The sequence below is a fragment of the Sapajus apella genome, unplaced genomic scaffold (genome assembly GCF_009761245.1).
Source record: "Sapajus apella isolate SASKATOON/1434 unplaced genomic scaffold, GSC_monkey_1.0 scaffold97, whole genome shotgun sequence".
Taxonomy (NCBI): Eukaryota; Metazoa; Chordata; class Mammalia; order Primates; family Cebidae; genus Sapajus; species Sapajus apella.
This window is the reverse complement of record NW_022437037.1, coordinates 1,571,802-1,596,691: the sequence shown is the minus strand read 5'-3', so window position 1 is coordinate 1,596,691 and position 24,890 is coordinate 1,571,802. Positions and strand designations below refer to the sequence as shown.

The 24,890-nt window shown below is 42.9% G+C and overlaps 2 protein-coding genes across 4 annotated transcripts in view; both read right to left on the bottom strand.

The window, feature by feature from the left end:
- Positions 1–24,890, bottom strand: part of RALGPS1 (Ral GEF with PH domain and SH3 binding motif 1) — a 377,570-nt gene that overhangs the window by 345,840 nt on the left and 6,840 nt on the right. The window lies entirely within an intron of this gene.
- The window catches only part of ZBTB34 (zinc finger and BTB domain containing 34), a 29,298-nt gene continuing 6,896 nt past the window's right edge, over positions 2,489–24,890 (bottom strand). For 2 of the 3 annotated variants that reach the window (XM_032257292.1, XM_032257291.1), the window contains exon 2: positions 6,848–13,329. In XM_032257292.1, the coding sequence (XP_032113183.1) occupies positions 11,805–13,319 (1,515 nt within the window). In that variant the 5' untranslated portion in view covers positions 13,320–13,329 and the 3' untranslated portion in view covers positions 6,848–11,804. Of the gene's footprint in view, positions 4,214–6,847; positions 13,330–24,890 lie in introns of those variants that run through there. The other variant, XM_032257290.1, reaches the window with a different exon arrangement.

Sequence of the window (24,890 nt, the reverse complement as noted above, 5' to 3'; positions counted from 1 at the left end):
ATTAGCCAGGAATGGTGGTGCACGCCTGTAATCTCAGCTATCCAGGAGGCTGAGGCAGTAGAATCACTTGAACCTGGGAGGCAGAGGTTGCAATGAGCCAAGATCACTCCACTGTACTCCAGCCTGAGTGACAGAGACTCTTTCTCCAAAAGAAAAAAAAAAAAAAACAAAACCAGAAATCTATAGGTATCAAATATAGAGGGCATTATGTATACATTATATAATGTAACATCGTATGTTGTATATACATGTGTATGTTTTATTTAATTATTTTTGAGACGGAGTCTCACTCTTATCACCAGGCTAGAGTGCAGTGTCACGGTTTTGGCTCACTGCAACCTTCCCCTCCCAGGTTCAAGAGACTCTCCTGCCTCAGCCTCCAGCATAGCTGGGACTACAGGTGCATGCCACCACGCCCAACTAATTTTTGTATTTTTAGTAGAGCCGGGGTTTCACCATGTTGGCCAGGATGGTCTCGATCTCTTAACCTCAGGTGATCTGCCCGCCTTGGCCTCCCAAAGTGCGGGGTTACAGGCGTGAGCCACTGCGCCCAGCCTTATTTATTTTTTTGAGATGGAGTCTCACTCTGTTGCCCAGGCTGGAGTGCAGTGTGTGAACTCAGCTCACTACAACCTCCACCTCCCGGGTTCAAGTGATTCTTGTGCCCCAGCCTCCTGAGTAGCTAGAATTACAAGTGCACACCACCATGCTCGGCTAATTTTTGTATTTTTAGTAGACAGTGTTTCACCATGTTGGCTAGGCTGGTCTTGAAATCCTGACCTCAAGTGATCCACACATCTCGGCCTCCCAAAGTGCTGGGATCACAGGCATAAGCCACTGTGCCTGGCCACACATGTATACTTCAACTTAAATAGTCTCACACAACACATGTTCTTTTATAAGTTGCTTTTCCACACTCAACAGTGGGTCATAGATATTTCTCCATACCATAGAGGTTTATTTACACATTTATAAGTCATTTTATTATTATTATTAATTGTAGAGATGGGTCTTGCTATGTTGCCCAGGCTGGTCTCAAACTCCTGGGCTCAAGTGATCCTCCAAATTTGGTCTCCCAAAGTGGTGGGATTACAGGCATGAGCCATGTGCCAGGCTTATAACATCATTTTAAATGACTCCCTAGTATGACATTGTAGGAATGTACCAGATTTATAGATAGACATTATAGTGGCTTCCAACTTTTCAATATTATAATCAACACTAGGATGAATAAATTTGTACATCTTCAGTTACTTAGAGTATCTTCCTAGATTGAATTCTTAAAAGTAGTACTGCTATATCAAGGGGAATTATGCATTTACAATTTTGAAACATGATACCAAATTACCTTCCAGAACTTGTTATACCAGCTTGTATTTCCAACAGCAGGATATGACTGCCTCATTTTCCCTTCCCCTTGTCAATGCTGGGTACTGCCAACAGAATAGGTAGGAAAATTGGCTCTCATTATCACTTTAATTGCTTTCTAGTGAGGTAAAATTTCTTTACCATGGACTATATTTATTAGCCTTGAGTATTTCTTTTGTGGATTGCTTCATGTTCTTTCCCCTTTTAAATTGGAATATTCATATTTTTTCTTATTAATTTCACAAATTCTTGTTCTATATGTTGCAAAGTTGTTTTTTTTTTTCCCTAAATGTGTAGCTTACATTTCAATTATGTGGGTTTTTTGTTTTGTTGTTTTGCTTTTACTAAACACATTTTACATTGTATATAGTCAAATCTATTTTTCCTCTTAAGATTGCTTCTTTTTGGTCTTATCCTTAATAACATCTTCCCCACTGCAAAAGCAAATAAATCTTCAACTCCTTTAAAAAACAAACAAACAATAAAAACTAGGCCGGGTGCCGTGGATCACACCTGTAATCCCAGCACTTTGAGAGCCTAAGGTGGGCAGATCACAACGTCAGGAGTTAGAGACCAGCCTGGCCAACATGGTGAAACCCTGTCTCTACTAAAAATACAAAAAAAAAAATTAGCCAGGCATGGTGGTGTGTGCCTGTGATCCCAGCTACTCAGGAGGCTGAGTCAGGGGAATCAATTGAACTGGAGAGGCGGAGGTTGCAGTAAGCTGAGATCATGCCACTGTACTCTAGCCTGGGCAACAGAGCAAGACTCTGTCTCAAAAAAATAAAAATTAAAAATACGCTAGGTGCAGTGGCTCATGCTTGTAATCCCAGCACTTTGGGAGACCGAGGCAGGCAGATCACGAGGTAGGAGATCGAGACCATCTTGGCCAACATGGTGAAACTGTGTCTCTAGTAAAAATACAAAAATTACCCAAGTGTGGTGGCTCTCCTGTAATCCCAGCTACTCAGAAGGCTGAGGCAGGAGAATCTCTTGAACCCGGGAGGTGGAGGTTGCAGTGAGCCAAGATCACGTCACTGCACTCCAGCCTGGTAACACAGTGAGACTCCATCTCAAAAATAAATTAATTCAAAAATAATAAAATAAAAATATATTTTAAAAAACTAGTTTATGGCTTCATTTCTCTGTACTTAACGTTTTAATTCACCAGAATTTTGTTTCATGGTCCTCCTCCCTCAGACTAGGGTTCCTCCCTCCAGCAGAATATAAATTCTCAAGGGACCTCCAAACTAGCCCCAGGGAATATCACCCTAGGCTAAGGCCTCCAGTTACAGGAGGTGTCCACTGGCTCTCCCTGTGTTCTGCCGTCCAGGATCCAAGCGAGTGGCCATCTTGGTGCCCAGGGCAAGTCCCAGGTACAGAATACCCTGCTCCTGAATCCTCTGCCCTCTTGAGATCTCTCGGGGTTGCCAGGCCTTTGCCAGCCCTCTGGAGGCAGTTGATGAGGTTCTGTGGGCCATATCTTCCACACAGAGCCCCCAGGAAGGGAACCACTCAACCTGTTCCATCTGGGCCAGACCATTCTATTCAGATAATGCTTGACACTTCACGGGAGTGCTGGCCTGAGAACCACTTCCCAGGCTACAATCACAGAGAGGTATGGCTTTATCTTCATGGTGGAAGGCACTAATACTCACAGGGCCTGCAGTTGGCCATCCCCTGACCATAGTTGGAAGTGGGGCCTTTCAACAGAGCCTGGTGGCAGGAGGTTCCTGGAGGCCCGTTATGGGGGAAGAGGGGGCAACAGTGGAAGGAAAAGAAGGGAGTTAGTAGTTTAGCTATCGAACCTAATAGCATTCCCATTTCACCACCAGCCTGGCCAAGGCACAGTGGGCAAGAAAGAGTGAGAGAGGCCAGAACGCGAAGAAGCCACTATGATGAAAGGGAAAAGAGGAGGTGGGTGAGACCACCAGCTGGCCCAAGTGTCTTCCCTCTGCAAAGGTGATACACGAGCAAGGGAGGAAGCCCTTTTCCCAGCTGAGGGGGCACCAGCAACTGGGAGCTGACGCCCAGCTCCCTGAGGAAGCCAGAGCACCCTGGAGAGCAGGCGGAATCCGTGATCAACGCGGGAGGAAGCTCTCAAGGGGAATGGGTGACGTGAGACGCCTGGGGGAAATTTGGATGCAAGATGCTCGGAGCCCAGATCTCTCAAAGTAAAGGTGATGGCTGGCTGCTGATTCTCACCTGAATATCTGGAGAGCAAAAGGGAGAGAGGGAATGGGCTGAAGAGGAAAAAAAGGCTTTAGAAAAACCCCTGAAAACAGCGACCAAGCCCCAGATGTGTGATGAATAGATCGTCTGGCAGAGACAGGCTAGTTAAAATAATAGTCACATACATAAAAGTAATTTGCTTGCCAAAGAAGTGTTCCTCCAAGTTATGGGTTCCACCACTTCTGTTCCAAGAAAATTCTGTCAGAAACAGGCCCCTAAACTGAAGGGGGGTGGGCAGAGAGAAAGGGGAAATCTGTCCCCACAGCCTGGACTCCAGGGAAAGGTGATAGCCCAGAGACACATTTTGCCTAGGGAAGCCCAAAGAGGGCTAGACGGGCTGGATATTGTCACTGAATATTTAAAACACACTGTGGGCGCATGGAGTAGAACAGAGAGCAAGGGTGCAAGTTCCAGGGAGGCAGATTTGGGGCTCATCCAAAGCTGTCAAATTTGTAGAGTTCCTTGGGAGGCAACCAATTTCCATAACTGGAGATTACTTATGTGGACGGCTGCAGGAGTCCCAGTACTGGCAGGCCAGGTAGCAGCTCACCTGTGAGGTCCTTTTTCCATTGTTAGGAAACTGCAAAGTTCCTCCCCTTCTACTTCCAGCACTCTGGGGAAGCCAAAAGAATTCAGAATGACCTTCACTCTCATTTGTACACCTAGAATACACACATAGGCTGGGCACTTTGGGAGGCTGAGGTAGAAGGATCACTTAAGCACAGGAGTTCGAGATTAGCCCGGGTAACATGGCAAAAACCTGTCTCTACAGAAAATCAAAACATTAGCCAGGTAGGGTGGTCTGTGCCCATACTCCCAGCTACTTGGGAGGCTGAGGTGGGAGGATCAGTTGAGGCAGAAAAGTCAAGGCTGCAGTGAGCCACAATCATGCCACTGCACTCCAGCCTGAATAACATAAATCTTGTCTCAAAAAATAAAACACATGGCCAGGCACAGTGGTTCACACCTGTAATCCCAGCACTTTGGGAGGCTGAGGTGGGCAGATCACCTGAGGTCAGGAGTTCAAGACCAGCCTGGCCAACATGGTGAAACCCCATCTCTACTGAAAATACAACAATTATCCTGGCATGTTGGCACACACCTGTAATCCCAGCTACTTGGGAGGCTGAGGCAGGAGAATCGCTGAAACCTGGGAGGCAGAGGTTGCAGTGAGCTGAGATTGTGCCATTGCACTCCAGCCTGGGCAACAGAGCAAGACTCTAGCTCAAAAAAATACAACACAACATGCATACACATATGCACACACCAGTAAGTGCTAGAACAGTGAGCTTTATTGTTCTAGCAACGGCCAGGCACCTTTGGCCAGGCAATGCACAGCAGGCACACAGCACAGGCTCCATGCGTGATCCTGAGTTGACGTGGTCTGTAATGCCTTTCCTTCACTGAGGTCTGTCATTTCTTTCGTGTTCTGAAGTTATGAGCCCTATATGCTGACAAAATATGTGCAAGGTAGGTCTGCTGTGAAAAACCAAAGGAAAACATCCTAGATGTTTAACATGTGCCACTGAGCCAGGCAAGGTGGCTCACACCTGTAACCCAACACTGGGAGGCCAAGGAGGAGGATCGCTTGAGCCCAGGAGTTTGAGACTAGCCTGGGCAACATAGTGAGACCCCATTTCTACAAAAATTAAAAATTAGTGAGGCATGGTGGCATACACCTGTAGTCTCACCTACTTGAGAGGCTGAGGTGGGAGGATTGGTTAAGCACTGGAGGTCGAGGCTGCAGTGAGCTGTGACACACTACTGCACTGTAGCCTGGGTTACAGAGCAAGACCCTGTCTCAGAAAAAGAAAAAAGAAAAGCCACTGAGGATTGAGGGGCTTTCAGGGAAGTGGTCCAGGAAACAGAAGTGAAGACTAGCAGACAATTAGGGATTAGTGGTTGTCCTATGACATTATAAAGAATGTTCATAAACATCCCTGAAGCCACCCAGACTTGGCCAACAATTGTATGAATTATAATTGGAAGAAGCCAGAGTAAAGACAGGTCTGACATTAGGACAAGTGAAAGATGAGCCAACGACTGCCAGGGGACGTTGCCAGCAATGCAGCTCAGTGTGGTCTACACATCTGCTCCGACTCCGGGCGTTGGCTTCAGTTGATGCTGCTATTTCCAGGACCCCACCCCCTTGGGATATTCCTCGAACCCTGCTGGGGGAGAGGCTCGCCCCTGATTCTTGATGTTGGGCTACTATTCCAGCCTTAGGGAGTAAGCAAATTCACCAGAAGCCACTGCCTCACATTTCAGCATCACCAGAGTCAAACTGTGGGCTAACGAAGGCAAGTGACTTGCTCCAAGTCACAGTCAAAGGCAGGAATGAAAGCCAGACCTCCAGATAGGCTGGTCCACGCACCTTCTCCATCTTTCCCTTGCCTCCCTCAGGAATCCCCAGGCCCCCAGCTAGCAGGTGAAGCTGGTTCCTGTACGGACCTCTCTTGCTGTGCACCATCTCACTGCAAAGGAGGACTGGTGAGAATTTGCTTAACAGCAGCCCCTACTTACGGGCGAGGAGCAGGTCACCTCGAAGCCCCAAAGGAGCCAAGGTGAATCTTGCCTGTATCCCAGCTACACCGACTTGTGCAACCCTCCAGGAGACACGTGTTTGCTCACTCAAACCCTCACCTAGTGCCTACTGTGGTGCCGGGTCCTGTGCTAAGGATACTCAAGGGAGAAGAGAGTTTATAATCCCTGCTGTCAGGGAGCCTCCAGGTTAGAGGGAGACAGACTAACTGAATAATCTCGTTAATGAATATACAATTACAAACTGAAATTGGTGCTCCTAAGAGCAGGAACACAGTTCAACAAATGCTATGTAAGAGAGGCCTGACCTGGGGACTGCTGAAGAGGAGCCCCTGGCTGGAACCTGGAGGAGGAAGGCGAGTTAACTGGCTTAGTGGAGACAGAAGAGCCTGTGTAACCCCACACTTCGTGGGTAACTAAGCGAGGCGTATTCTCTGCAGGCGCAAGGGGAAGGGATTCACCGGCGATTTGTTCTGGGAGAGCCTCAGTGTAGACCCAGGCTGACAATGCAGTCGCCACACAAGAGGTCAGAAATACACTTACTTCTTTCTCTTCTTCTCAGCACGATAGTGGCACAAGAGCTTCTCAGGAAACCCTAACCTTTCAAAAACAGTGATTACAGAAGCTATGACACTGCAGATGTTTGTCAGAGCCAGTGACACTCGCCAAGGCCAAGGGGGCCCGCGCAGAGGGAGACCACAGCACATTTGCTCTAGCAGCATTTTTATTTACAAACAGCAATGTCCATTGACTTTATTTATACCATAAAAAAGCCATTTACAAGCAAGAAACAAGAATTCAGAACAAAATTAAGCAGCACTGAAATATTCATGTCACAAATCTAAAACAAAGTGAATACAAGAGTAAAATATCATTTGAATAAATAGTCTTAAATCCATGCTATAAAATAATCCTTAATGGCAAGTTACTAGTTGATACAGCATCCGCTTAGCTAGCTTCATTTACTTCATATGGTGATGAAGTGTGGAGTTGTGAGGTTACCAGTTTATATTGCAAGATAATGACACTGTGTTAAGTCATTCAAATTGCTCAACCATTTATAACGGAAAAAAATGTTAGCCCTACTAATAAAAGTGGTGAGAGAGATGGTTTTCACATTAGGAAAATGGTCATTCTCAAACAAACCAGGTAAGTTTACCTCTTACAATAGTCAGGGCAGCAACCAAAGGCTTGGGCAGCAAGTCCAAAGGTTGAATTCACAGCATACTTGTCACTGAGGGGCAGCAAGAGGTCTGTGTACTGAATCTGCTACAAGGAGCGCCAGGCGAGGCTGACTCCAGGACTTGATCAAGAACTACAATAGCCCTGTCTGTGCCAGACCCAGGGAGGAAACCAGAGAAAGCAGGTTCTCTTCTGGGCCGAGAAGTCAAGCACTGGGCAGAAACAGTGGGAACACTCTGGCACTTACTGAAAAAGACGCATGTGACATGTGACAACCATTACAAATTTGGAACAATGTGAATGACTTTTCTGAACTTTTAGTTCAGTTGCACTGAGTAATATGAAATCTATGATTTATGAACTAGTTTCATATAAAGAATTTACATAATTCCCCAATACTTTCATATATAAAATTTAATAAATAACCCTGACCAGTCTAGAAGCACCATTCAAGGGGCATGTGCCCTTGGAAAATAGTTTAGGTGTTGCATATTTGAGTCCCTTTCAGTGGAGGCTTCACAGGAAACCATTATAGAATTTAACATTAACGAGGACGACGACGACAACAACAATCACAGTAACTAAGAGAAAAGCTGATAAAATAAAATACACTGATCTCTTTAAAGTAAAGCTCATTCACAGAGATGATGTTCCCCCCAGCCCTTGTTTTGTGTTCCTGCAAATTCTTCCTACCATCTAGGCTGTAAGAACAAAAATCAAAACAAAACCACACAAAAATATGCAGGTCTATATGGTCCGGGCTAAGGGAAAAACAAAGAGTTGGTTATATTTGCTATCATTAGAAAAGACATGTACTCATGCTCTGGAAGATTTAAAAATTATCAATTTCGTTCTACAGTATATTCTGCTCAACAGTGAACTGACAGTATCCTTTCTGCTGTTATTAAAAAAAAAAAAAAAAAAAAAAAAACTAAACTAAAAAAACCAACAACAAAAACCACAAATGCCAAGGCAGAGCCAATTGGTTGGGAGGCTTTCCACTGACCAGAAAATTAACTTGTCTCCATATACCGTATTTACAAATATAATTTCTAAATGTATTTACAGCTTTAGTAGAAATTAGAGGGTAGAGAACTGATTAGAATGAAAATAACTGTTTAAAACCACAAAACATTAGTAAAAGTATAAAATTCTTTGTCTTCACAGTTTGTAATAACAGGCTAAATATCTCTAGAAAAGGACGCTGTCACTGTCTTCACATTGTCTAATATTGAAAAGGTAGGTCAAGAAGAGACTCAATTATGAACAAGCCTATATGAATTCAGGATATATTTTACTGTAAAAGATTTCTTCACATATCACTTTATCTTAATTGATTTCTGCATCTGTTATAAATGAAACACCTAACCTAAAACTGTACAGAAATAGGGACTTTGCTTTCCAAAAAGAGTTGCTCTAAGGAGTTACACAGCGTACTTCGTCTGTGGAGACGTGAAGTGAACTTCAGGGAGAGAATGTTTCGGTTCTGTGGTCATGTTAATCCTCCTAACACATCCTCATGTGGCAAGGCACAATTAATTGCTGCTGCCCGATCTGAATGGAGTTAATCTCTCACCAGTCACGCCCCTGGGAAGCATGACAGTGCGAACGCTCAGAGAGGCTACACAGCTCCGTGCTGGCCTAGGCGCTGCCTCCCTCGAAGCCCTGCGGAACTTTACAGTACTGTGTTATGGCTTGAGAATTCATTCTTAACACTGCGAGCAGTGGAAAGGGTAAAGTGTTAGCAACACGAATGGGAGCAAGTGGAACTTGCAAAATGTGGAATCGATTTTAGAGAGAAACTCAATCAATTTTCTGCCCCTTAACAGTCCCATTACAATGTTTGAACCTGAACTGTACAATCAAAGCAATGGATATTTTTGTCAAAGACAATTTTGGATAAGTCACTCTTTGGTAAACTCAAACCAGTTAAACAGATTCACAAATACAAAGAACTCCATGTAAATAAGGTTAAGACGGACAATGCCAAGAGCCAGGACGCTGGAGGTGCCCGCGCCAGGTGCTCTCCCTCCTCACTGTCTCTCATACCACGGAATGCTCTGGAGACTTCACTGAAGGCCCCAAGCCTGAGTGAAAAGGGGGTTCCTTCCCTGAGCTTGACCTCGTATGTCCTTGGATTTGGGCATTTCTTGTCACAAACTTAATTTGTATCACAACACAATTTTTTTGCATTCAATTAAAAAAAAATCAAAACCAAACTTATTCATGAAAGGAAAAAAAAAATCACAAACATTTACCTGAAACCCCAGAACATATTTAAGTGGGTAAACACTTGGGGTCCAGCCTCCCCTTGAGGCACGTGGCTTTAACAGGAGTTGAGCAAGTGCTTCAGGGAGAGAACAAACCCCTACTTAGGCAGTTTGACGAGGAAAAAGGCATACTATATACCCGATTTAGCAAAAGCCGCTCCTCGGGAGCAGCGGGATTAGAGTGTATCTGTACGGAGTTAACACTGATGTGTAGCGCAGCAGTTCACACGTGAACAGATCCTGTGTGCTAAAGAGATGCGCCTGCACAGCTGCCACCCCTGGGGGCTATTACACACAAAGGGCTTGAATGACTTTTTTTTTCTCAAAACAAAAACAAAAACCAATCCACCCTTGGTATTTTAAGAGCCAAAAAAACATAGAAAACCAGCAAACATCTAATTCTGTATTCCTTTAACTTCAAGCCTCTGAGGCTGGTTCTTCATTGGTTTTGCTTTTAGGTGGCTGCACTGTTCACCTATGGAAATACACTGGTTGTGCGTCTCAGAGCCCAGGTTCTCAGGCAGATACCAGAACACTGACATCCGACAGGCAGCCTGCAGCACAAACTCACCACCAAACCGCCCACAAAATTACTCTCTGCCAGAGTTTACAGTACCGAAGCAATCTTGTAAAGCCTGCTTGTGTATGTGAACACAATACAGAACTGAAGACGTTTCCGAAAGTACTAATAAAACATTATTCAAATAGGACTTGGGTACATTTTCATACAGTAACGTGTTTGCCGGCACATGCTTTTGAGGTCTCTTTTCAAGCAATGAACTCAAGAGAGAAAAACAATTATAATTCATTATTACCATTAGATTTCACATTTTCTACAACTATACTGACCTAAAAAGACACTTAACAAAAATAGCACCACATGACCAAAAAATGGTGACACACAGAGTATCTTAGAGGGCTTTTAAACTGTTGGTTCTTTAAGCAGGAAACACTGAGAGAGTGGGGGAGCCACTGAGGCTCTCGTTAGCACACACAATACTAAGATAGATATATTGCTTGCAATTCCCATAGAGTATAGCTTTACAAAAAGTACAAATTCTAAGTTCTGCAGTTTCCCTGGGAACTGCATGTAGAAAAAGTTGCTGTGCACCTGAACTGGCTGTTTGAAAAGAGAAAGGAAACAAAAAAAACGAAACCAAAACAAAACCCAAAAAAAACCCACAACACTGCTTGGAGAATTTTGTAGACAGAACTACAAATCCCTTTCCTTAAGTGCGAGTGAGTCCTAACTCATGATAGAGAGTGATTCGATTTAGTTACCTGGTATGTATGTTTCTACAGTACGGAATGAAGGTAGATTTGTAGGCCAGTAAAAACCTTGAAAACCACTGCTCCTTTGGGGTTGGCTAATATAACACTACACTATGTAAAAAGGTCAGCACCACAGGTCATCCAGCTTACCTGCTGGACAACTAACAAAAATTCCAAACGGTTTCCAACTAGAGTTGAAGAAATTTTATGGCATTTGGTTTATGTATTGTTACGAAGCAGAGCTGTGAACACTGTGATTTGCTTTGCTTGCTTTTGGACACAATGCTTAATATAAACCTACTAACATTCTTTTTTAAGGAAAATGAAGGGGCAAAACCCTAACATAGTAGGTAGGGATGAGACAGACTCAAAAGCCCTGTTCACATTGTATTAAATTATATATTCCTCTTACATTCACCTCAACCAGAATAAAATCAAATTTGAGAATGTATATATACTATATATATAATAATAGTTTTATTATATATATATATAAATTGTCTACCCCCTAAAAGGAATTTTAAATTAGAAAAGGTTACCCATTTGAATCAGCTGACGGCATCCTAATCTCTCTCCATGGACGTGCACTGCTGCCAGCGCACACAATGAGAGAGAGTATGCCTCTTGGCAGAGAATGGAGGGTCAACCAGTTGGCATAGCTAAATCACTGGCAGATTTTGGATTAAGAGTTCAGCCAAAGAGGAATACTGTCAGCCTGTGTTTTCCCTGGATGCGTTGCCCTTCATGCTTTGAGCTCCTTCGGGGAGGGAGGGCAGGGGAAAGGATAAACACAACGAAGTGTTCCATCCAGAAACTTTAGAAAAACTGCCAAGAGACCAAGAGATTTCCAGATGGTTGGGAAAACCAAAGATTACAACAAAGCAAATCACAAATATGCATTGATTAATGTGCTTTGTTTGGGTGCACTTCTTTACCATCTTAATCGGGAGCATCAGACACTGTGTGAATTTCCATCCGGGAATCTAGGCCCATCTCTGAGGCTGATGCATCATTTTCTAGTTTCTGTTCCACGTACACATCTGTTCTCTCAGGGGACTCAATGCGACTCCTGACTTCAGCAACGCCCGGGTGGTTTTTCCGCAGGTGCTGGTTGAGGGTACCTTGGAATGGAAAGCACTTCCCGCAGATCTCACAGCGGAATGGTTTATCATCTGTGTGGCCCCGGATGTGGTACTCCAGTTGGTCCTTCCGTGTGTACTTCTTCCCGCAGAACTTGCACACAAAGGGGGTGATTCCCATATGGAGTCGCATGTGCCTGTCAAGGCTTCCTTTCTGGTTGAAGGACTTTCCACAGTAAATACAGATCAACCTCTCATTGTACGGGTACCAATGCCCTCTCGCACTCCTCTCCCGGGGACTGCTCTCATACCCGGGGTTGTTCATCATGGCATCACTGTCAGAGCCCTGCACCAGGCCCTGTAGGTCACTGTGCAGGTGGACAGACAAAGCCCGCTTCTGGCGGGCACGCCCTCCTCGGAAACAGCTCAGCATGGACCTGGATGGGCTGGAATTACTCAAACTTCCAAAAGCTTCTGATACATTGGTTGGCTGTGAGGCTGCTTGGGAATAGGAGTACGCATGCTGGAGCACAGAACCATAGGAGCCCACATTCACTGCCACAACTTGTTCCCCATCAACCATCTCAGTGTGGTACCCATCATCACCCAGGGAAGAGCTATCGGAACAGCTGGGCCGGTCGGACTTCTCCATCTTCACTTTCACCTCGGTGATCTGGCTCTCCCTCACCAATAGGTCTCCTTGCTCATGGTCCCCCTCTATCTGAATCTCATACTCAGAAACGCTCCCACTGCTCCCACGGTCTGAGTGTCCCTCCTCCTGTAAGCGGCTGCGCAAAGCTTTGCTGGGGGTCGTCTCCATCCGGAGGTCACTGCTTGCGGTGGGCTGCCGTCCCTGAGAGCAATATGGAGGAGAGATCTCCACTGGGTTGGCAAAGAAGCTGCTGTCTTTCACTCCGTTTCGACTCTCGGGATTCTCTTCAGCACCGACGGTAACAGAGTCAACATCTCCAACGCTGATTTTGGAATGGATGCTCTCTAGGATCTGCGTGCACTTGTCAATGACACACTGCATCTGAAGAAAGCTGGCTGCAGTCAAAAAACTGACAACATCCTTCAGCTGCAAGGACATTCTTCCAGTGTAACAAAAAGAAAGCAACTGCTCAAACACATTGGGATTTTTAATCACTGATATTGACAAGCCACTCATGGTACTTAATGCTGAATGGTCCCGGAAATATGGGGAGCTGGCAGCAAGGACTGCTTTGTGGGCTCGGAATGGCTGACCCTGAATGTGTACAATGATGTCACATAGTTTCCCTTGCAGGCGGAGTTCATTTAGCTGGCTCAGAACGGTGCTGCTGTACTCGGGCACATCAAACTGAATAAAACTGCTGCTGTCCATTTCTACTGACATGAAGCGTACTCTGCGGAGAGAGAGAGTTTGCATCATTCACCAATGACTCCTCACTAAGTACAAGTGGCATAAACACAAGCTTACAACAACAATACCATGTGGCTATCATACCTCCTAAATTCTACACAAAGCTTTCTTCCTCTTGTTTTAGTCTTTCATGTTTTGGTTAATTCACCTACAGCCAAATAAACGAATGCTCAATTAGCCTAGTGGCATAGTTGCCTAACATTCATCTTGATCAAAAGTAAAACATTTTACACATAGTAGGGCTATTTGGGCTCTGACTGAAAAATTGGTATCCTCTTAGGAAAAATATTTCCCCGTTTCAAGTACTTTTGAGGGTTTGAACTACTTCGTGAAAAATAACTAAATTCAGGCCAGGCACAGTAGTTTAAACCTGTAATCCCAGCACTTTGGGAGGCTGAGGCAGGCAGATCACCTGAGGTCAGACCAGCCTGGCCAACATAGTGAAACCCCGTCTCTACTAAAAATACAAAAATTAGCCGAGTGTGGTGGCGTGCGCCTGTAATCCCAGCTACTTAGGAGGCTGAAGCAGGAGAATCGCTTGACCCTTGTAGGCAGAGGCTGCAATGAGCCAAGATCGTGCCACTGCATCCCAGTCTGGGCAACAGAGTGAGACTCCTTCTCAAAAAATGAAAACAAAAACAAAACTAAATTCATCTAAAAATGTTCTGCCTTACTTGTGTATTTCTGATTGGTATTTTTCAAGCATGCAGCACACTGTTGTCTTGATTTATATGTTTGCCCTTCAGCTCTGTACACCTTTATATCCCTTTCGGGTTGGGTTGATTTGGCTGAGACTTACTATGCTCAGTCTCTTTCAGTGAAGGGTTATTATTACCTTTTTATTTTTATTTTTTGAGATGGAGTCTTGCTCTGTTGCCCAAGCTGGAGTGCAGTGACGTGATCTCAGCTCACTGCAAGCTCTGCCTCCCAGGTTCCCAGTGATTCTCCTGCCTCAGCCTCCTAGGTAGCTGGGACTACAAGCATGCACCACCAGGCCTGGCTAATTTTGCATTTTTAGTAGAGACAGGTTTTCACCATGTTGGCCAGGCTGGTCTCGAACTCCTGACCTCAGGTGATCTGCCCACCTCAGTCTCCCAAAGTGCTGGGATTACAGGCGTGAGCCTCTGCGCCCGGTCTATTATTACTATTTGTTATTAGAGATGAGGTCTCACTATGCTGCCCAGGCTGTTCTTGAACTCCTGAGCTCGTGATCCTCCTGCCTCAGCTTCCCAAAGTGCTAGGATTGCAAGTGCGACCTGCCACACCCGGCCAGTGAGGAGTTATTTTAGAAAATACTTAATTTTATTTTATTCATCTCATTTCATTTCTAGAGATGGAGTCTCACTTTGTCACCCAGGCTGGAGTGCAACAGTGTGATCTTGGCTCACTGCAACCTCCGCCTCCAGGGTTCAAGCAATGCTCCTGCCTCAGCCTCCTGAGTAACCGGGACTACAGGCATGCGCCACCACTCCCGACTACTTTTTGTGTTTTTAGCAGAGATGCGGTTTCACCATGTTGGCCAGGCTGGTCTCAAACTCCTGACCTCAAGTGATCTGCCCACCTCGGCCACCCAAAGTGCTGAGATTACAGGTGTGAGCCGCTGCACCCAGCCAACACAGTATTTTAAACAGTAGTTATTTTCAACAATAGGAGTGAAAAGGGTGATGGACACATCAGAAGGTATCACTCTCTACTAGTGCTCACAGCTGTGGCACACCTACAACAGGTTTCCTTCCTCTGGCCTAAAATTGCTCAGACCACTTAAGTATATATAGTCCAGGCTCCATCCTCTGACCCAAACACAACAAAAACAGATCTAACAATTATATTTTAAAACCCGACCAACAGAAATGTCAACATCTACGTATCAGATCAGAAAAAACTGAAATGGAGTAAAACTACTTAGACAATGAGAAAACACATAAAATCTGTGTTTAGAAGTGAAGTTTATGTCTTCAGCTTACTTGAGAATGTATCTCCAAAAGAGAGATGGACAGATATGTGATAAAGCAAACACGGTAAAAGGTTAACAATCGGAGAGTCTACATGGTGGATATTTGGGCACCTACTGTGAAATTCTCTCATCTTTTCTCTATGTTTGAAGTTTTTTCAAAATGAAATGTTGGGAGTTTAAAAAAAAATAACGAAAAGCTGTAACAGGAAAAGTCATTGCCTTAAGAGTTTTTATCATTAAACAATAAATACTAAAAACAAGTGAAATGACTCAACTTAGGAGGTCAAAAAAGGAAAAATACACGATGCCCCAAGACAGCAGGAAAATAACTAATATAGAAAAACAGCATGGAATCACAGAAGGAATTTTTAAATTTCAAGACAAGATAATGTACAACTAAATCTAAGACGATCACAGGAAAGGATCAGTTAAATGTGCCTAAATCATGTCCGAATTTTTTTATCACGTCAAAATTTGAGTTACAACATTTTAGTCAAAGAGGAATACTGTGCCCTTATTTATCCTAGATTATGATTGAAATCAATTTGAAATCTGTATGAAATGAACATATTTTTAGGATAACATAAATTGGCAGAACTAAATAAGAAACAGAAGTGCCAAGGCACAAATGATCTTCAGGCCGTTCACACTGTTCTAGATGCATGTAAAAACATTTAAAGCATCTCAGTTCATATGGCACAAATCTGATACCAGAAGATGACAAATAGCAGAAAGAAGAAAACTGTCTACTTCATCTAAATAAATAGATTTTAAATTCCTAACAGAAATACTAGAATATACAACCTATTAAAATAATATATTATGACCAAGAACAGCTGTTTCACAAATGTTAAGATGGCTACATGTTCAGAAATAGACAAATATAATTTGCAACATCAATAAGTCAAAGGAGAAAAACCCATATGACCAAATCAATACTATGTCAAAAATGCATGTGAAAAAAATTAGATGCCCTTTTAGAGTAAGGCAATAATACTCAATAGGGTAGAAACAGAACAATCCTTTAATCCTTTCTTGATATAATAGAGTATCTATTACAAACCAATGGCAACATCATCCTTAAAAAGGAAACACTGCATTATGCTGGTACACTTAATGGGAGAAAGAAAAGAAAAAAAAAAAGGAACCATGATGTCTGCATTTCCCAAAATGTATTGAGTAGAACACATGCCCAAGAGCTAGCCCCAATATACTCACCTCCTAGGAATTAAAAGACACATTAGCATAACCCACCTGAAAACTCCTGGAGACAAGAATCCTGTTTAACTCAGCAGTTCGCAAACTCATTTAAGGGTGAAACTGTTCGCTCAAGGTACACATATTAACACTCCAAAGAATTAGCGTTCCCTGGAGCACACTTTGGTAAACCCTTAAGTCATTCCCATCAGCGCCTGGGAAGATACTCGAAGTTACCTGCCATCGCTACTCTTACTTAACATTATTCTAGAACTTCTAGCCAAAGCAACAAGACAAGGGAAAATTAAGGCAAATAGCCATTAAAAAAAAGGGACAAAATTACTATTACATGCAGATATAATATGCGGACTATTTACAAGGAAACACAAGAGAATTACTTGGAAAATGTTAGAATCGGCATCTACCAAGTGGAGGGTTTCAAAAAATTATACAAAAAAAAACAGGTAAGATAATGACAATAAGGTACAACCGACAATATAACAACAGGATAAAACACCTGGGGTGGGGAAAGATAAGCAAAAAACAGGGTCAGCAAGAAAAATACAATTCACTTTAATACGGACAAAAGCCTGTATAAATGAAGAGAGAGAACATGCTTCTGGCAGGATGATTCAATACTGTAAAGACAGACACTTTCCCCCAAAATTAATTATGTTATATTAAAAATATAACATAGCCTAATGGAATCTTTTCTTAGAAACCTGACAAAATAATTTTAAAATGCATCTAGAACATTGTTGTCCAACAGAAATATAAGACACCGCATGTGTAATTTAATGCTTTCTAGTTGTTACATTTTTAAAAGTTAAATAAATTATAATAATATTTTATATAACCCAATATATCATTGCAGCATGTAATCAGGATTAGAAAGTTGAGACATTTTACATTCTTTTCACACTAAGTCTTTGAAATCTGATGTGTATTTTACACATAGCATGTCTCGGTTTGGACTAACCACATTCCATGTGCTCAATAGCTGCATGTGGCCAGTGGCCACCAAACTGGATAGTGCAGATCTAGAAGAATAAATACTAAAGACATTTTAGAAATAGACAAAATATGGCCAAACTTATGGACATCAAAATGTATGATTGGGCTATAATTCATCGGCTAAGTATGTATTAAGTGTCAGGCACTAGGGATCCATGGGAGTTTTAATTCTCTCATCATAAATCATAGTAAGAGCTATGAGATCTTTCATGACAGGGGAGTGGTCAGAGAAGCCTACTTGAACAAATGCTATTTTAAATAAGACCTAAAGGACAAGTAAAGGTTAGTCAGATACATGTGGGTATCGGGGTGCTCCAACTCTCCAGACAGAAGGAATCACATGTACAAAGGGTTGGGAAGGAAGGATGTGCTGGAACTGTGTGCACAGCTGGAACAAGGCACAAGGGGCAGGGCATAAGCCACATGAGGTTGTCAAGGTAGAGATTAGACTGAGATAGTCTCTTGGGCCATTTCAAGTCAGCAAATAGGGGAGAATTACTGAAATAGATGCTGCTTAGCGAATTTGAATTAATAATAAATTTAGATCCTTCTTCACAGCATACCTCAAAATAACCTCTAGAAAAGGCATTTCTAAGCACACAAAGATGCCAGAAGAAGAAATGTAGGTTTAACTACAGGAGAAATACAACTTTTATATATCCAAAAAATACATTTTTAGCAAAAAAAAAAAAAAAAGAAAGAAAGAAAGAAAAGGCAAAGCAAAGAAAAAAAAATGCATAACAACTTCATCAGTAAACAATCATCAGCCTGAGGACAAGTACAGAGGCTCATGCCTATAATCCTAGCACTTTGGGAGGCCGAGGTGGGCATATTACTTGAGCTCAGGAGTTCGAGACCAGCCTGGCCAACATGGTGAAACCCATCTCTAAAAAGCACACGAAAAGTAGCCAGGCGAGGTGGTGGGTGCCTGCAGTCCCAGGTACTTGGGGGGCGCTGAGGTGGGAGGATGGCTTGAGTCCAGGAGGCCAAGGTTGCCGTGAGCTGAGATTGTGCCACCACATTCCAGCCTGGGTGACAGAGTGAGACACTATCTCAAAAATAAATAAATACATAAACATGAGACAAAATACTTCTTTCTCAAATTGGCAAAACGTATAAAAATGCAACTCAGCTGGCACCTAACAAATAGTCAAATATTACCTATTCATCATAGCATCTTTATGACACGGGGTGTGTAAATAGTGACTTTCGGAAATGCAAGGGCAAAAGGTGGGTTCAGGCTTTTTAAAGGTGTGGACTCCGGGGCAAAAACCAGTACAGAAAGGAAAGTAACAGAGCATTTCTGAAATCGAATGTACAACTGAAAACGGCTTCCCAATGAGGCTTCCTCCTCCTGTGTGGTTTTTTTCTTATCTACTTCTCAGAAGAAAAGCGGAGAACTACACTTGAAAGATAATCACTGAGAAAAACGGAACACCATGATTAACACCTAAAAGAGGGATTCCATTTTTCTGCAATATGAGAAAGGAAATGCTTTGCTCTCCTCTCCCTTACATTAACACTTCCTTTCCACAGTGACAATGAGATTCAAAGATTCCCCCTTAGAGCTGCTAACAAGCCACACTTTTGAACAAGCAGCTTCTAAATGACTGGCACATGGTGAACTTACAGTTAATTTCAGTCTGAGGCATGTGACCAGACCAAAGGGAGAGAAACTCATCATCGATCACAAGTTCTACACCCAACATGTGGTTTTATCAGGTCCAGTGATCCCGGGATAGAGGAGGTCAGAGCCTCTTATGTAGGCACAGTTCAAGTTCAAATGTGATCCTCCATCCCTCTACACTGGCGGTTTTGCAACATGGCCTACTCAGTGGTTTCTTGAAGGTCTCAATTTTCTCCCCTACATGGAATGTCAGAGGGCCTACACCTAAGTTAGATCAATTTTGAATTACTTTTTTTTTCTTAGAGACAGGATCTCACTGTCACCCAGGCTGGAGTACAGTGGCACAATCTTGGCTCACTGCAGCCTCAACTTCCTGGGCCCAAGCTATCCTCCCACCTCAGCCTCCTGAGTGGCTGACGCTATAGGCAAGCACCACTATCCCCACTTTTAAAAAACTTTTTGTAGGTTGGGAAGTGGCTCACACCTATAATCCCAGCACTTTGGGAGGCCAAGGTGGGCAGATCACCTAAGGTCAGGAGTTCGAGACCAGCCTGGCCAACATGGAGAAACCCCATCTCTACTAAAAATACAAAAAAAATTAGCTGGTCGGGGTGGCAGGCACCTGTAATCCCAACTACTCAGGAAACTGAGGGAGGAGAATTGCTTGAACCTGGGAGGCAGGGGTTGCAGTGAGCCAAGATCATGCCATTGCACTCCAGCCTGGAAAACAACAGCAAAACTCAAAAAAAAAAAAAAAAACTTGTAGAGACAGGGTCTCACTATGTTGCCCACGCTGGTCTTGAATTCTTGGACTCAAGAAATCCCCCACCTTGGCATCCCAAAATCCTAGAATTACAGACATGAGCCACTGCACCAGGCCAATTTTTAATTAATTTTATCCTTAAAATAAAATATACACATATGGTAGAACTTCAGATCATGGAATAGGAAGAGCAAACTTTCCCCCAGCCCCAGCCCCTCTTTCCAAAGACAATCACTGGTAGGAGTTTTGGGGTATCTTTCAGAGAAAATTTTAAACATCTGTCAGCATAAACTGTTCTATACCCTGCTTTAAAGAAATGTATTTAATATACCTTAAAATCTTTCCATAGCAGCACATACACATTGACCTAATTTTTTCCAACTTCATAGTATTCCATGGATGGCTGTGTCACAAGGTACTTACAGTTGATACTAAAATAGCCATTACAAACACGGAATGGCCACACACACACACCCTCACTTACATCTTGGCTTTCTTACGTTTAGTAAATCAACTTCTAGCAGAATTGTGGTAAATTTTTCATTTCAATTGATAATGCCAAGTTATCCTCTAAGAGGTAGCAGCAGTGATCTGTTTAAAGGGAAGGGCCTGCTCCCTCATAACTGCCAGCAATGAGTATCAAATCTTTTTATTTTTTCAGCCAAACTGACAGGTGAGAGACGTACTTCACTGGTTTAATGTGGTTTTGTTTTTTTTTGTTTGTTTTTTTGAGATGGAGTCTCCCTCTGGAGACTCACCAGGCTGGAGTACAGTGGTGCAACCTCCATTCACAGCAACCTCCACTTCCCAGGTTCAAGCTATTAACCTGCCCCAGCCTCCCTAGTAGTTCCGGATTACAGGTGCAAGCCACCTCGCCTGGCTAATTTTTATATTTTTAGTAGAGATGGGGTTTCACCATGTTGGCCAGGCTGTTCTTTAACTCTTGACCTTAGGTGAGCCACCCACCTCAGCCTCTCAAAGTGATGGGATTACAGGTGTGAGCCACTGCGCCCAGCTGCATTTGTTTAATTATAAATGAGGTTGATATCTTTTCTCACATTTAATGGCAATTTGTCTAAGTTTGTCTCTGAACTGCCTACTCATATCCTTTGCCCTTATTTGCCTTTTCTATTGATTTGTCAGAGCTCTTCGCAAATTAAGGAAATTAGCCTTTTGTCATATGTGCTGCAAGTATTAGATTTAATTGCAATCACTAAATGGCATACTGACTGGGAATTTAAATTATTTTTCTTACATTTGTAGAAAATATTCATTCAATATCATTCTCTTACATACACAAAACCAAAGGGAATTCAAAGATGAATAAAGGTCCCAGTCTTGCAGTTTGATACAGGCTTAATGCAGCTTCTTCCCCACTCAGAGAGAGATGGGAATGGAATTCATTTTTGATAATGCAGAGTAGTGATTTATATTAGTTTTTCATTTAGATTAAGTTTGCAGCTGGCTCAGAAAACAGTAATGAATTTGATTATTCCACTCAGTAAAACCATCGGAACCAGAATTCTTCAATTCAGGAGAGTAATCATAGGTGTTTCTGTCACATTATTCTAAGAAAAAACCACACCCAAACCAGGCATTTACACTGCTATTATTTTAATTTAAAAAACAAGCACATACAAACTGGATTTTTTTTTCAATATCATTAATATGTATTTTAACAAAATTTTGTTTTTGTTTTTAAAACCTATACTGTGGAAAAAGAATGTGAAATACTTCTTTTAAAAAATACACAGGGATAGAACTTTGTTGAAATGGTTTGTTGAGAAGTTCAAAATTGTCACCTCCTCAACTTCTTCACAGGTCTCTTCTGTTCACTCAATCAATGGAAAGACAGTCTTTCTGCTCCTTCAATTTCTTAGTTCCAAATTTTTGCTTTCTTTTTTTTTTTTGAGATGGTGTCTCGCTCTGTCACGTAGGCTGGAGTGCAGTGGCACGATCTTGGCTCATTGCAACCTCCACCTCCTGGGTTCAAGTGATTCTCCTGCCTCAGCCTCCGGAGTAGCTGGGATTACAGTCACACGCCGCCATGCCTGGCCTCAAATTCTTACTTTCTTACAAAGAAAGAGATTAATTTCACACCTGTGGAAGCTTTCACCTCACACACAGCCTCTGCTGTGACCACATAAGGCCACCACTGGTCTCCAAGGTGGCTTCTGGGAAGGATCACCTTTGATATGGGCGGGATTAACATTCTCCTACTTCCATGAGCCCAGCCGCCCCCACACCAGCCTGGGCAACTATAAAAGACGATTACTTGGCAGAGTTCCTCCACCACCATCATCCGTGACCACCTTTTACTGAATGTGTGATACATGCCAGGCATGTCGTAAAGGCTTAGGACGCAGTGTCTCTAAATCCTCCCAACCTGCCCCATAAGGCAGGTACTACTCCCCCAATTTTAAAGATGAAGCAACTGAGGATCCAAAAGACTGACTTTCCCAGGACCTTTCTGAAGTGTGCACATCTAGGCCCCCATACGACAACCCCTTATCCCTAGAGAGCTTGCCCTGTGTTACATACCTACCCTAGGAAGGTGTCAAGGAAAGGGATGGAGATGTGGGGGGGATGGGTGGGGTGGACAAACATCCTCCTATTGCTGCCCAGAATAAAGAGTGGCAAATGAAGGCACTTTAGTAATATCCGTCAAGATTCCATCTGCATATCCGTTGTGACCAAGCAATTTCAGCTGTAGGAATTTAGTGAAGCACCCTCTTTGTAGAGCAAACTCTCCCTCTTTTCTAGACCAGAATCATCGGCAGAGGTAAGGGACATGAGGAGAAAAATGCAGACAGGCCCCGCGGCCACCGTGTATCATGCCCTCCATATTCATAGCTTTGATCCCCCTTTTCTCCTCAGAGCCCTGGACCCTGGCTCACTCTACTTGCTTTAAATAAAAAGCTATCTTTACATGCTAAAGCCTCAATTAATTAAAAACCACAGATCTAGGGCTCAAGTAAACTGGTCCTTTTGGTGTTTGGAGGTGAAAGTCACAGAAAGCAGATGCTGCCAAGACGACACAGGGTTCAGCCCAAGTTCAACAGAATTCAAAGCAGCATTGAGCCCGGCGCCCTGAAAGCAAGAGCAAACTGTGAGGGGCCCTCCAGGACTGAACAGCAGTGAGGAAGCCAAGTCTGAAAGCACCAGAGGATGGCAGACAGGGAAGCCACACTGAGAAGGTGACCACAGATGAGGGTGAGCAGCTTTGGGAGAAAACAAACACATGCAGCGGAGTGACGGCCGGCTGGGCAACCAGAGCAGGAGGCCATTCACACAGGGAGGCACTGTGGGTACAAGCCACAGGGAGAGCAGCAGTGCCTGAAAATGACCACATGAGCCATCCTGGGACACTCCTCCCACAGAACTGAAGTACAAAGCCAAAGCAAGGGCTCTGGAAATAAGCATGCAAGGAGGCACTGAAAAGAAGACTAAGGTCTGATGCGAGACCATATGACAATAGGCTTGGTAAGTAATGCTGCTTGACATCTTCGCAAGAACCCGCTCAAAAAAGCTACAGGCTACATCACTGTGCCCGTGCATCAGAACAGCAAGAGGCTGCTCCGCAACACGACACACGAGGGAAAGACACCCCCGATCCAGGTTAACACATTTTACCCGAAGGGGTGCCAGAACAAAAAGCCGCTCTACGAAGACAGGAAAAACAAGCGGGCCATCATGTAACATCACGGCTGATGCTGAGAACGGTGAACAGAAACTAGTGACTCAAGCCCCTGCTCTTGCATTCAGCCCCCCACCCTCACTGAGTTAGTAAAAGAAGTAAAAAGGCAATTAACTACCCTTTTATGTAACATTAGAGAGTCACATAAAATACCATGCCCCATCAATGGAAAACACAGCTCCTGAATTTTCAAAGGTGTCACATGTTTACCAATTTCTTATAAAGTACCAAGGAATGTATGGAGGATTTTATTATTTTCCATTTAATGCCATTCTATTCCTATGCCAGTATTTTAAAAAGATTTATCACCAAAAAAATAAATGAAAGAAAACATGGGTGAAGTTATTTATAATACTGACATAAAGGCCTTTCCAAGCATCTCATAAATCTCAGATGCCACAAAGGCAAAGACAAATACATTCAACAACATAAAAGTATATGACAAAAAAAAAAAAACACCTCTTTTCCCCTAAAGCCTAAAGATAAATGACATATTGAGGAAAAATATATGCATATTTGACAACTACTTTCCAAATTCCTTAATTTATAAATCAAATTAGGTGACACACCACAAAACCCCATGGAAGAATGGCAAAGGATACAAACAGTTTAAACAACAAAAAAAAAGAAATGTGACAAAAAAAGAAGCAAAGATGCTAAACTTTACTTCTGACTAAAGTCATGTGAAATACAAAAAGAAAAATATAAGATAGCATTTTTAACCCATCAGCCTTGCACACAGTTTAAAACAGATGGCAAGTGTAGTCCTGAGGAATCATTTGGTAATATCAAAATATAACAGGCATTTACCTTTTGGTCCACAAATAAAGGTTAGGAATTAAGCCTACTAATATATAGGACCTACAGAAGTGTAGCAGGATATATATAATGAAAATGACCACTAAGCATTTTTCTTTGCTATAGCAAAAAACAAACAAAAAAACCCCAAAGGAAATTCGTTTCAAAACCAAAATCAACTATGAACTACTATGCAGCTATTAAGAAGAGCAGGTAGATCTGTATGCTTTGATATGGAAAGAGCTCTAAGATTTCACCAAAAACAATAAGATGTAGACTAATATGTATGCATGTATGTCATTCCCTTCATGTACATTTTGTAAAAGAGTAACATTATGTTGCTTGCTGGATCCACTGTGGAAGGAACCACTTGGTACTATTAATGGTGGTCACTGTGGAGAAAAAGGACTAAGCAGAGGGAAGGGAAATAGACTTTATTTTATACCTTTGCATTAAAAAAAAAATGTCGGGCCGGGCGCGGTGGCTCAAGCCTG